Source organism: Somniosus microcephalus, chromosome 8, assembly GCF_052327205.1.
Source record: "Somniosus microcephalus isolate GS21.2 chromosome 8, FLI_Smic_1.0, whole genome shotgun sequence".
Classification (NCBI taxonomy): Eukaryota; Metazoa; Chordata; class Chondrichthyes; order Squaliformes; family Somniosidae; genus Somniosus; species Somniosus microcephalus.
Genome location: NC_140994.1, coordinates 219,208,246 through 219,222,680, shown reverse-complemented (window position 1 = coordinate 219,222,680; position 14,435 = coordinate 219,208,246). Strand labels below are relative to the sequence as shown.

General features: G+C 42.9%; 1 protein-coding gene across 1 annotated transcript in view; it reads left to right on the top strand.

Annotated features, from left to right (window-relative positions):
* The window catches only part of LOC147114108 (organic cation/carnitine transporter 2-like), a 140,538-nt gene that overhangs the window by 33,985 nt on the left and 92,118 nt on the right, over positions 1 to 14,435 (top strand). Inside the window, exon 6 of the mRNA XM_085995728.1 lies at positions 11,971 to 12,142. Within this exon, the coding sequence (XP_085851854.1) occupies positions 11,971 to 12,142 (172 nt within the window). The remainder of the gene's footprint in view (positions 1 to 11,970; positions 12,143 to 14,435) is intronic.

Below are 14,435 nucleotides of genomic sequence, written 5' to 3'. Positions count from 1 at the left end.
CCCATATGTAGTTATTTGTGCTGTTAACTCATTCATTTTGTTACGAATGCTACGTGCATTCAGATAGAGAACTTTCAAATATGTTTTGTGACACTTAGTTCCTGTTTTTTCCGCTTTTAGTACTTTACCTTTTACTCCATACCTTCTGTCCCTTCCTGACACACTTTTTTTTAAATTCCCCCACTGCTACCTAAGTCTATGACCTTCTCCGTTGTCATTTCTATTATTTGCTCTCTAGAAACCTCCCCCCCACGAATTAGTTTAAAGCCCTCTCTACAGCCCTAGTTATATGATTCGCCAGGACTCTAGTCCCAGCACTGGCCAAGTGGAGTCCGTCCCAACGGAACAGCTCCCTCCTGTCCCAGTACTGGTGCCAGTGTCCCAAGAAGCAAAATCTATTTCTCCCATGGAATTTTGAGGCTTCACTTCTTTTCCAATTCCGTTCTGTGGAAAAATAGTCAAAAAAAATCCTGAAACGTGACGGGCAGCAAGAATGCTTCTGCTGGACGTGTGAACCAGAGGATCGCTGAATTGGAGAAAAAAATAATGTATGAGCTATGATGCACAAAGTTCATTGTGGCAAAACAGCAAGAAGAATCCTAAGTATTACTTCCTGAAATGTGACGGGCAGCAAGAATGCTTCTGCTGGAAGTGTGAACCAGAGGATCGCTGAATTGCAGAAAAAAATAATGTATGAGCTATGCTGCACAAAGTTCAGTGTGGCAAAACAAAACAGCAAGAAGAATCCTAAGTATTACAAATCAGGCACCTGAAAATCCTTGGCCTTCTGGCGCACATGCTGTATCTCTGGCAGGAATAAAATGAAAGGCTCCAAACTAGGTTGGGACATAGTTATGCCAGGTCCTGATCTAGAACAGGAGTTTCCAAGCATTTTGCTCATGTCTTGTGAATACTTGGAGGAAGTAGTCATTCAAAATATTTACTGTTTTGTGCCCATCCTCTGTTTCAAGCCTATTTACTTATTTATTGTTTCACCTTTTATCTGGCTGTCCTCTTGCTGTTGTGACACTGAAATATTTTTTTCTTGTTATCCTTAGCCTCAGATGCCAAACTTTTTTCCAGGTCTCTGTTTGTGCCCCTGATCATCATTTTCACTTGTCTCTGCATTTTCTAGTATTCTTCCCAGTGCACTTCTTTCTTTCCTCCTGCAGGATTTGTACAAGCCACTTTTTTCTCTTTATTTAATTTTAAATTCAACTGTTAATCCATTTCACGTTGCGTTTGCTTAGTCCGAGCTTATTGCTTGTGGGAATGTGTTTATCCTGCAGTGCTCAGGATTATACTTTAAAGTTCTGCTTGACTTCTACTGAAGTGTTGTTGAACAACCTTTCTCATTTTATTTGCTTTAATTGTTCACTCATTTCATGGAATTTAGCCCTTGAAAAGCTCCTGATCTTCAGTATTTCCACCTCCCAGACCATGTTAAAGTTTTATCATTCAGTCGGGACAGCGACTTCCATGTCTTAGTCATTAATGACTCAGAAAATGTACAGCAGATTAAGATAAGCATTGTTGTTTTGTGGCATCACTGACTCACTGGGTCAATAAGCAGTCATGCACTACATTTGCCAAATCTGACTCTAAGCCACTTGGATTTTCTCACTTTATATTATGTTGATTAAAATTTCCCATTAAAGTAACTTTCCTGTTCTCGCATACCTGAAATGGTGGTAGAATCGGATTCCAGGGGAACTTTGAAGTGAACTAATTTGCAGGGACATGGAGAGAAAGCTGGAGAGTGGGACTAAATTGGACAGCTTTTTCAAAGAGCAGGCGCGATGGGCTGCATGCCTCCTTCTGTGCTGTAAGATTCTGTGGTTCTGTACTCTTCTTCTCACTTCATTAAGAAAACTGTCTGGCCTAGAAATTCAGTATAGCCACGTTCGGGGCGCTACAGTCGGGCGGCCGCTAAAGTTTGCGCCCGGCGCAAGTTCGCGCCACCTTCGCCGATATTCAGTCGCATCGCCCCAAGAGGTTGCTGCTGCGCTAAAACAGGCGATGCACGACTATCATTAGGCGCTAAGCCGGCGGTCCGGGGCGATACCCCCGAGGGCGGGCGCAGCACAGGTGCGGCGAGTTGCTGATTGACGGCAGACACTCTGGCGCCGGTCAGCTCTTAAAGGGGGAGGGTGGACGTGTCTGGCTGCCATGCCCTGCGCACTGCAGTCCTGAAGCAAGGCCTGACCAATGCTGGTTCATCAGTTCTACGCCCTGGACCATGGGGAAGCCCGCTATTCTTCCAAATCCCATTGTACGCTCTTGCTGCTTGTCCAGGGTCATGGGGAAGGAGATGTACTGACGTCTCCTTCTGAAAAGGGCATTGTTCACCTGTCGGAAGCAGCAATGTACCGCGAACTGGGAGATGTTGGCAATGTCCCCAGTAGCGGATTGGAAGGAGCCGGTGGCATAGAAGTTGAGAGCCACCGTCACCTTCACTGCCACTGACAGAGACGTCCTGCTCCTCAGCTGTGACTGCAGATCTCTGCGAAGCAGGTGGCAGATCTCCGTGACCACCTCCCTTCTGAATCGCAGCCTCCGAACACACTGCTCCTCAGACATGTTCAGATATGAGAACTGCTGGCGGTATACCCTGGGTGGGTAAGGCCTCCTGTGCTGACACCTGTTGGCCCTTCTCCGTCTGGCCATGACTGGCACTCTCTCACGCGTCTCTGATCCCTTTGAATGCAATGCAGAAAGCCAACGTTTCCACCCATTGTAGCCCCCATTACAGTATATGTGGTGACTCAAGGCTATGGCACTGAAAGTGAAATCCAAGTGCAAAGCTCTGGCCTGAAGCCAGAAGTACCTGTGCGAGCGCTGAGTCAAAGCAGAAAGCTCTCTGCCTTTGTCTCTCACACAGAAGGATTGGCACAAAATGGCTGTCACTTATAAAGCAGGAAGAGTCCCCTTTAAATAGCGCCCCCCCGCAGCGACTGGGAACCGTTCCCCTCTACCAGTCGCTGGGGGCGCCAGGCGCAAAGAAGGGCGTCGCCACTGAAGTTCCGGTTTGGGGCGCACAAAGGGCGTTGCACGATGAAATGACGTCAGGATCTGCGCGCGCAGCTGAGCGCGCGCAAAGTCTTTGCGCCGACGCTAAATCTCTAGTGAAGTTGAGGAGAGGCGCAGATCGTGCTGCGCCTGGCCGCTAGCCGCCTAGCGCCCAACATCTCCTCCTCCTAAGGCGCTACCGGCTGGCGCAAGCAACTGAATTTCTAGGCCTCTGTCTTCCTTATTCTGACAGGTGGTCGATGGCATACCCCGAGTTAGCTTTGATTTTTTTTTACATGATATCTTGCCAGAGTAGTTCATTTTGTAGCTTTCTATCTTTCACAGGATCAACTTTTACCTCCCAGGTGTTCATTGCATATAGGGCTACACTACCTCCTTTTCTGTTCAATCTGACTTCTATAAACACTTTATATTAAATATTATATTGATTTCCATCCTCTAGTGTTAGCCATGTTTCTGATATTCCCACTACATTACGGTGCTGTACTGCCACAACAGTCTTAAGTTCCAGCACATTATTTCTAATGCTTATTATATATTTGCCTCCTCTCACATCCCCATTATCTCCCTATTCTTGATCTCTGGTTCATGTGAGTCTCTGAGTTTCTGGGTTTGTACCAGCTCACTGACTACCTGCCTACCCTAGGATTTAGGTCATCTGGGATATTGTTTCCTCTTGCCCTCCCCCCTACCTGTGTACTTTAAAGGATTTTCTGTTGCTGCCTCACTGTTCCTCAAGTCTTTTTGCCTCAATTTAGTTTAAATGTAACCTGCCTCTCCTGTACCAGTCCTTTTTTATTCTGAAAGTATTCCATTATTTAGTAAGTTATCATTGTTCTACTTGCACCATGCTACAAGCCACTCATTTATCTCCCCAATTCTTTGTGTGAACACTCCTCCTTTCCCAAATATTGGAAGTATTCCACAGAACATTCCATTGCATCCTCTAGGTTTGAGCTTTGAGATAATTCTTATATTTGTGGCTTTTAAGCCTCCTATTATTTCAGCCAATGTCATTTGCCCCCATACATGGTCTATTACCATGTCCTCTTCTGTCCTCTCCAGTATCCCTTTGAACTTTTCCTCAATACGTACTGCTCTAGTTCCAGGTAGACAACTCCCCATCCTGTGGGTATTGTCCTTGTGGCACTCATGGCTATCCACTTTCCTCAGCAAAGAATCATCTACAAGTACAATGCCTCTGTGGCTTGTAAACTGCATCTTTGTCCAGGCTGTCCTCCATGAATTTTTAACTACCTTTACCTTTTCTTCTATTGTCATCTACATTGTTGGACAGGGCCAGGTATCTGTTCACTAATCTAATCTCTTGCATAGTTTTTCCAGGGTTTCCTACCTTGCTTCTTTTACCAAACATAATCAAGCTAATATCAGAATTTTCTTGGTTTCCTTTAGCATTTGTTCCCCTGTCATGACAATGCTGTCCCTAGTTGTTCAGGTCTCCAGCTCCAGTCCCTGAAAGTTCACTCTTGCGGTCTGATGCAAAGCTTGCCACATCTGTTACCCGAGAGGGCTCACTTTGACTGTGCAAATTTCCATAACTTGCTCCCTGAAGCTATAACTTTTTCTTTTATGTTTACTGATTAACAGACAGTTTTCACATCTCTTCACCCCTCTATTGTATCTGGTTCACTCATTTGGAAACATCCCACAGCAAACATATCTCATGGTCTCCATCTTTGTTATATATCTCTCGGCTGTTTCACGTTCTTGTTATATTTCTCCCATTGCCTCCTTTTGGTTTATTTTTAATTTATCCCAGGTGTTCCATTTTGAGTTTATCTGTATCTGCCCCCCCCCCCCCCCCATTAATTTTAACTTCCATTAGGTGTTTTACTTTAAACTTCCCTTTAGATAATTTAATTTGGGGTTGCCTAGGGTGGCCTGCTTTGTCACCTACTTTCACCTTAGTTCCACTGCGCCCTTTAATCTTGCCTTCTCAAGTATTTTCCTTAAGTCTACTTCTGCCTATGCTGCCCTTCAAGAAAATACTTAATTACTGATTTCTGAAACTTCATGCTGTTCAGGAGCTTTGAAGAATAAGCTGTTTTAACATTACCTGGTCATGCTGATCCTCTTATTTTAGTAGTAGGATTGTGGCAGTCCTCTTGAGGTGGAGCTGCTACACTATAACCTACTTAATTTTATAACTTAATAAAATTCACAGATCCCAAGGAGTCTGTGGTCCTGTTAATGTATTGCTGCTGGTAGTTTTTGCACCTATGACAATGTGGGACCTCCCAAAGTTTGCCCTTTGCTCTTCACAAGTACAACATGGCTTCTAAAATGCTGCATCGTGAAGACTGTGCTCCTTACACGAGTTTCATGTGCAGGAGTCGTGCATGAGCCATATAGTACCAGATAGGAGTGAAGAATTAATCTCTTGCTTTGAATAATTAAATACCGAGCTGTAGCGCAGAGCTGGGTGAATCGCTAAAACGGAGTAAGTTGCTGAACAGATGAAGATGGGAATTTAGTGAGAGTGGGAAATGGGGGCAGAGGAGGAAGGAGGTGCTAATTAATTTAAACCAAGGTGTAACATTAAATAAGTAAACATATAAATAAATGATCAGAGTAATTAATTAGATCTAAGGGAATAAAATGTAAATTAACTAAGTAAAGGATACCAGCATTAAAGGGATCCAAATTGCATTACATAAATATGATATACATAGTGATAAATAGGAGTTAAGAGGATACTAAAATTAACAAAAAACAAGACTAATTAATTTGAAATCACACTAAATATAATCTAGGTCTGAAGTAACTTTATTATATCTAGAATTAAATTACTACTAACTAATAAATAAATAAAAACTAGAAATGGCAGTGCAAGCGATGTGTTGGGACTCTAATACGTGGGAGTTTGTGGGGGGGGACGAGGGAGGGGGGGAGGGGCGGGGGGGGACGGGGGAACGGGGGGGTGGTGGGCGGGGATGGTGTTCAGGTTTGGGCTGATAAGTGGCAGGTAACATTCGCGCCACAGAAGTGCCAGGCAATGACTGTCTCCAACAAGCGAGAGTCTAACCACCTCCCCATGACATTCAACGGTATTACCATCACCGAATCCCCCACCATCAACATCCTGGGGGTCACCATTGCCCAGAAACATAACTGGACCAACCACATAAATAGTGTGGCATCAAGAGCAGGTCAGAGGCTAGGTATTCTGTGGCGAGTGTCTCACCTCTCGACTCCCCAAAGCCTTCCCACTATCTACAAGGCACAAGTAAGGAGTGTGATGGAATACTCTCCATTTGCCTGGATGAGTGCAGCTCCAACAACACTCAAGAAGCTCAACACCATCCAGGACAAAGCAACCCGCTTGATTGCCACCCCATCCACCACCTTAAACATTCACTCCCTCCACCTCCGGCGTACCGTGGCTGCAGTGTGTACCATGTACAAGATGCACTGCAGCAACTCACCAAGGCTTCTTCGGCAGCACCTCCCAAACCCGCAAACCTCTTCCACCTAGAAGGACAAGGGCAGCAGGCGCATGGGAACACCGCCACCTCCAAGTTCCCCTCCAAGTCACACACCATCCTGACTTAGAAGTATATCGCCGACCCTTTATCGTCGCTGGGTCAAAATCCTGGAACTCCCTACCTAACAGCACTGTGGGAGTACCTTCACCACATAGACTGCAGCGGTTCAAGAAGGCGGCTCACCACCATCTTCTCGAGGGCAATTAGGGATGGGCAATAAATGTTGGCCTTGCCAGCAATGCCCACATCCCATAAACTAAATTTCAAAAAAATCAAAAAGCAGGACTTCCAGGGTGGTAATCTCCGAATTATTACCTGAACCACATGCTAATTGGCATCGGGACAAACAGATCAGGAAGGTGAACACATGGCTAAAGGAGTGGTGTGGAGCGGTTCCATTTCATGTGACACTGGCACCAGTACTGGGATAGGAGGGAGCTGTACTGTTGGGAAAGGATAAATAGGGTGATAAAAAAGGACTTTAATTACTAATAAATGGGGGGAGGGCTCAGTATTGAACCCTCAATATAAACCATAGTAAAAATTGTAGTTTTAAGATTGAAAAAAAGGTATAAGAGCAGAGTTCTGGTCACAAACAGTGATATAGATACTCCAGCTGAAGGGAATACTAAAATAGTTATAACAGGAGTGACAAATAAGAAATATGTTCAGTTGGTGTGAGAAAGACAGCATCAGGGCAGAAGGACAGGTTAGGGTCTATTGCCCAAATAAGAGTTTTATATATGGATCTGTAAAGGATGGGTTGTGTCTAACAAACCTAATTGAATTTTTTGAGGCAGTAACTAAAGTAGTAGACAGTGGAATGTCTATGGATGTAGTCTATATGGAATTCCAGAAGGCATTTAGTAAGTTTCCACATAAGAGACTGTTAGCTAAAAAGTAAAGCTCATGGAATTGAAGGCAAATTATTGACCTGGTTAGGAGATTGGTTAGGCAGTAGGGATAATGGGTATGCACTTGAATTGGAAGGAAGTGACTAGTGGTGTCCCACAAGGATCTGCTGGGGCCTCAAATATTCACTACATTTATTAATGACTTAGTAACACAATAGAGAGCTATATATCCAAGTTTGCCAAGATTGGTGGTATAGTTAATAGTGTGGATATTACAAGAAACATTGATAGATTAAGTGAGTGGGCTAAACTGTTGCAGATGGATTTCAATGCAGGTAAGTATGAGGTCATCCATTTTGGACAAATAAAGGATAGACCTGAGTACAGGAAACCCTCCCCAACCGCGGGGGATACGTCCCTGAAAACCCCCGTGGTTAGTAAAACCACGGTTGGCAAATTCAGTATAAATGTGTATAAACACAATAAAAAAGAATATAAAAAGCATGTTATTTACCTTATTCCTAAATTAAAAACCGCGAATTTCACTGCCATGGTTGGCAAAAATTGTTGCAGAGTGAAAACCGTGTATACGTGAAATCCGCGTATGGCAAAACCGCGGTTGAGGCGGGATTCCTGTATTTTTTAAGTGGTGAAAAGCTAGGAACAGTGGAGGTCCAAAGAGATTTAGGGGTCCATGTACAAGATCACTAAAATGAAGTGGTCAGGTAGAAAAAATAATCAAAAAGGCTAATGGAATGTTAGCCTTTATATCTAGAGGGCTAGAATATAAAGAGAAGGAAGTTTTACTATACAAAACCTTGATTAGACGACATCTGGAGTACTGTGTACAATTCTGGGTACCCGCACCTTGGAAAGGAAATATTGGCCTTGGAAAAGGAGTGTAGCGCCAATTCACTAGAATGTTACCAGGGCTCCAAGGGTTAAATTATGAGGAGAGATTATGTGAACTAGGCATGCATTCCCTAGAATAGAGAAGGTTAAGGGGTGATTTGATTGAGTTTTTAAGGATTTTGATAGGATAGATTGAGAGAAACTTTTTACGCTGGTGGGGGAGACTAGGACAAGGGGATATAACCTTATATCCGGAGCCAGGCCATTCAGGATAGAAGTTAGGAAATATTTTTTCTCTCAAAGTGTGGTAGAAGTGTAGAAAGCTCTCCCACAAAAAGCCGTAGATGCAAGATCAATGAATAATTTTAAATCTGAGATCAACAAAATATCTTTGCTAGCTAAAAGTATTGAAGGATATAGAGCCAAGGTGGGTGGATGAAGTTAGGATACAGATTGGCCATGATCTTATTGAATAGCGGAAGAGGCTCGAGGGGATGGCCTACTCCTGTTGTTATGTTTCTGTGTTCCTATGTGCCTAAATGTCACATTACTCTGTAGGACTGATGGTTGTTTTCATTGTCCCTGGACTAAATTCCACGAGTGAAAATTAAACACAACCCACTGCAATTTAACAATCGGCAGCTAAGGATTCCACACTCCCACCACCACCACCACCACCACCACCACAATGAAACCCCCTAAAATAAACAATATCTGTCCTGCTGACCAGCACATTCCTGGCATTCTTTTACTGTGAGAAAATCATTGATGACTCCATTATAGTCCGAGTATTTGGACGTTGGACCTTTCACACCCTTGTGAGATGGTCATTCTTAGTTAATGTTTGCTTATTAAGTTTACAATTGATTCAAAATCAATAAATATTTCCCTTTTTCCACAAAAGTAGATTATTTTATTGTTCTAGTGCCCCTCTGCTGGCCCCTAATTAGTCCTCTCCATGTATCGGCACTCATTAAGATAGCTTGTTGTAGAATATCCTTTTTAAATGCTGCTGTTATTTCAGGGATTTATTTTTCACAATAGAAATGAACTTTGCAATGGAGTCATAAATGCTGTTAAATACCTTGGATTCTGCTCCATCAGTGCAAGTGGAACCATCATCCACCCACACCTATTCGCACACCCATCCTAAATTGCATGGACTAGGTCATTGGAATGGCCAGGATAGATGCATTGTTCTTGCAAGGGTGCCTCAGCGTTGTCCGCCCCAAACCACCAGCCAGAATGTCAGCATGGCACCATGTCATTTTGATGATAGAGGCAAGCGTAGGGCTTAACAAAAAATCAATAGGACATGCCAGCCTCTGGGATCAATTACCTTTCCCTAGTGAAAATTTGTGGTGGTCTTCAGGTCCTTAGTGGACCTTCACTAGATTTCAGCTATGAGGACTGAAATGGGTGGAATTTCCCATGGGGGCCAAAATTTTCCCCAGATATGCCTCCGTGGCATGGGCAACTTGGTTGGACAGAAAATCCACCCACAGCCACCCTAGTGGAATTTAATTGTGCACTGTGAATGGATTTGTATCCTGGCAAAACTGGATTCTACCCCAAATTCCCCAAATCCTTGCAGGCACAAATCTTCCATTCGTCCAAGAATTTCAGTGCCATATAAACAATGAGGTCCCAGACTTAATCCTTGGTTTATGCCCAGTTACCTGATCTGAGTTATGGTGGTCAATCAGATGTTACAGTTGACCTCTACACTTCTGGACTAAAGTTGACAAAAATCCTGCAAGAAATCTTTGCCAAAAATTTGACCGTGCAGCGCCTGTTTTTAGGATGCTAACTGGCCTACTAAGCCCTCAATATGGTGGGCAAGAAGCACGTGCACATTTCCAGTTGGAAGTGTGCCGCCTGCCATATTGGGAAAGAACAAAAAATAGTTGCCCAATTTTCGCCCGTAAATCGGGTGTGGCAAGGACCAATTTCTCTCCCCAGATTCCTCCTTGGGATACTGCTGCCATTCCTGACATGGCACAGCAACATGCACATGTTGACAGGGACCATCTCATTAAATAAATAAGAAGACTTCAGCGATGAAAATCATATCTTTTGACAACAGAGTCGGCACTCTTCAATACTCACTGGCAGTTCAATGTTCCATGCACTATAACATCCACAAACATTGCTATTTCTTTTATGGGACTTCCATTGTGTTTGCCCCTTTATGCTTCCTGCTGACCTTAAGGCCCCAGAAGCACCAAGACTTCCTCTTCCCTTCATGACTGGACCCAGTAGAGCACCCCTAAAATGTGTTTAGTGCACACCTGCAGTTTTCAAATTAGGCCCAAGAGGAAGTTTGGGCCCTGAGGTCATGGTCCCAGCACAGAGCACTTCTGGTGTGCTGTGCCCAAATTGCCTCTGGCACATCTCGTACACTGCCTAAATTGCCTCTGGACAGTTCTGGGAGTGAAGAATGGACCCTTTTAAAGTATTTAATTTCGATATAGAAAATGTCTGTCGTAAATGGCTAGAATTGGTCAGGAAGACTTAGAAAGGGAGTAACAGTAAACATAACAGCCAGGATTTTCTGTGTAGTTGGAATATTACCACAACTTTGGCAGGGTGGGAATTCTACCCACTCAAAATGCCCATTTCTGACCCTAAGCAACTTTCTAGGGTCAGGGTAATTCAAGCATGGTCATCAGGTTCTTGACTCGATTCTTGCCTATATTGGCCAGCCCACCTGGGTGGTGGACACAAAATGACTGCGGTAGATTTCAGATGCCTGTTGCAGTGTTGTGTGGCCACAAATTTTTTGTAAAAAGAAATGTGACCTCAATCTGCATTATCCTCTGCAATTGATGTCGCTGTAATCAATTACATTAACTATAATAGAGCTTTAAATTTTTATATATCTGTATTGAAAGTGTACAAGAAGGGAAACCAGACTGATTCTAAAGAGGATGAGCTGTGAGGAAATCTTATCCAACTTTTGCTTTAGAGCCTGGAAAGAAGGAAGTTATGAAGTGATCTCCTGATGTGTCTAAAATGTTAAATGATTATAGATAATTTACACCCAGATTATTACTTTTTAAAAAAAATAACAGGAAAGTAGAGCCAGAGAACATAACTAGATATAATTAGTGAAAAGTAAATTAAAAGAATATATCAGGAAAAATTTCTTTACAGAAGTAATGAACCCGTGTTTGAAATTGTCTGCCAGACTGGGTAGAAAAGGCAAAAACACTGGGGTTGTTCAAAATACAGTTGGATGAGAGAGTCAGAGTACTAGAGGGATAAGCTTTCATGGGCTGACTGGTCAATTGTCATCTCTGACGGTGCTTGCGTTCTTGTATCCAGAGACAGTAATAATCTCTAGTCCCAATGTCTGTTAAAGATTTATTTTTTCCTTTTTAAACTTTGCTTTGTTTTAAATTGCTTTTCAAATGTATTCCACTAATTTTTCCTCTCCTCCCTATCATGTGCCATACTCCATTGTTTTCTCATTTCTGCTTATGCTGCTCGATTACTGGCCTCTGGGAGGTACATGAGATGGGCTGAGGTGACATATCTGCATTCAGGATCCTTCACACAGCTTGGTTTGTGGGATATGTTTAGAGAGCATTCAACTTAATTACTGAAAGCTTTTTTAACTGAACACAAAAGAAAAGTTTTTTTTCAACGTGGCCATAATAAGTAGTGAAATAAAATTAGGAAGTAACTCAGTCACTGTTGTTCTTGACCTGGTTATTCTCTTACAGGATCGGAAATTCTTGGGAAATCCATTCGGGTTATGTACGCTACACTGGGAGTTTGCATTTCCTTTGCAATCGGCTACATGTCTCTGCCTTTGGTTGCATACTTCATACGGAGCTGGCGGATGTTGCTTTTAAGCCTGTCTCTCCCTGGCCTGCTGTACATTCCTTTGTGGTGGTATGTAGGAATTAGAAACTTAAACTATTTAATCAGTAGATTAGGACGTTTTATTGTTGTTAACTTCTGGGACTGATTCTGACCAAGATACAGAAAATGAGAGTCCTTCTTGGATGAGGGTAGTGATGGGGATCAGCATTGGCAGTGTATTAAAGAGATATAGTAACGTCTCCTTGACTGTGATGAGAGGCCGGATGTTCAGTGGGGGTAATTTTCACCTTCACTGCCTGGGAGGTAATCGAGTGGAATCGATCGCCAGCCCATTGTAATACCCGCCTAATTTTACCAGATTGAAAGTTAGGTGGGTTCTATAATGGGCAGTTGATCTGCTCCATCAGATTACTGCCCAGGCGGTAATGGTGAACATTACCTCAAGTGAGTTGCAACTCATGGACTTGTAATGACATCTGGATCGTCAGTGTATTACAGTACTGTCCATTCACTTCATTGACCATCCAGACCCCACCACAAGTCATTGTGTTGCAGCACTGCCCTTTCAATTGGTTAGTGTCCACAACAATTATGACAAGCATTAGCCAAACTTGTATTCACTACTTTTTCTGCCAGTACCTGTTTATCCTGAAACAATAATATTTTCATCAAACTGTTTTTGGAAGTTTTTAGGACAGTTTTGATATCTGTTACTTTGTAAAATTAAGTAGATTGATTCGGAAGCAATAAAATAACTCTCTTATAGTCAGTCTGATTTCTGCCTCTTAGCACCGGTTTTCCCATGTAGCAGTGTGAATGCTATATAAAATAGGGGCTAAAAGTGTTGGAGAGACAGATGGGAAAGGAAAGTTTAAAAACGGAAGAGTAAGAAAGGAGGAAAGAAACCAAAAGTGAAAAGATGAAAAAGAGCAAAGTGAGAAAAGAAAGGGAAAGCAGGAAACAATAAATGAAGGGGGAAAAGAAACAAGTGAAGGAGAGTAAGATAGAAGTGTAGAATGGGAGAGAAAAGCAAAGGAGGTAGAGATAGAAATGAAGGAGAGAAGCACAGAAGTTAAGGAGGAAAGAGGCAAAAGAGGAGAAAAACAAGTGAAGGATTGCGAGGCAGAAATGGAAGCGGAGGGAGGAACTGAAATTAATTCCAATAAAGAGAAACAGAAGTCAGTGAGGAGGAAGAGAATGAAATAGAATTGATGAAGGAGGGAGCGAGAAACCAAAGTGAAGGGAAAGAGAGAAAATACAATAAAATCACATGACAGTCTGCTCTAAACTTACTACTACGAGTATAAATCACCCTTTGCTGTATATTTAGTTCTTGAATGATGTTGTTCCACATTGGAGTTTTCTGATGTTGGTCCCAGTAGGTTCACTAAAACAAATCCTGGAAATTTGACCGGCAATAAATTAGATACTTGGAAACTCTACTGTTGGATCTGAGATACAAGGAAAGTCATTCCTGTGTTAAAAATAGATGAATGGTTGTAGCAGCAGTGAGCTTTTAAAACAACTGATTGCTTTCTCTAACTTAGCATTTTATATAATTGCAAATGACTGCCCACTCGAGAGTAAGCCCCTTTTTCTGAATTAAAACAATTTGCACTGAATCCTTGTGTTACCAATTAAAGGGATGTAATTTTCAGTTGCCTAATGCTCTTGTGTGTATTGCTTGAGATATTAGGCAGTAAAAACTTACAAATGCTAATTAATTTTGAGTTGGTGGTAGATTTCCCAGCATTGTGTACGTGAAGCATGGAGTGAGAAGCAACTGGAAAATGAGTCACTGCAATGTCATTGTCAGTTGACATATCAGTTGATGTTGGTAGTATTTGTAAAAGTCCATGACAATGAAGGAGAAAGAATTTTGTCAGCTGATCCTCGCACCTAGCTGACTTTGTTTTGTTGGGGGTAATTTTAACCTAAAAAAACAGGTGGGTTGGGATCGTGTGGGGAGTTAAAGTGTTAAAAATCTGAATCCCGACGATAACCTGCCTCCAACCCGCCCACTTCCGGTTTTAACAGAGGAGGGATGGTGGAGGTGGGGTGGGCAGCCAACCTGCTGCCAGGAGGCGGGTTGTCCATTTAAATATTATAATTAGGCCAGAAACCTTTGCTTTAACCTCCATTTTGAATTTAACTTTAGCTGGTTAGGTTTTGGAGGCCTCATGAAACCCATCAGCTAATGGAAGGCAAGGACTGCTGGATCCAGGAGGTAAATGCCTTTACACTTACCTCCTGGATCCAGCGCCCCTGCCTAACCCACCCTCTGCGATCGGAGAACCCCCATGAGACCTCCGATTTTATTCCTCCCCCCCCCCCCCCCCCCCCCCAAAGTGCTGGGTCTGTC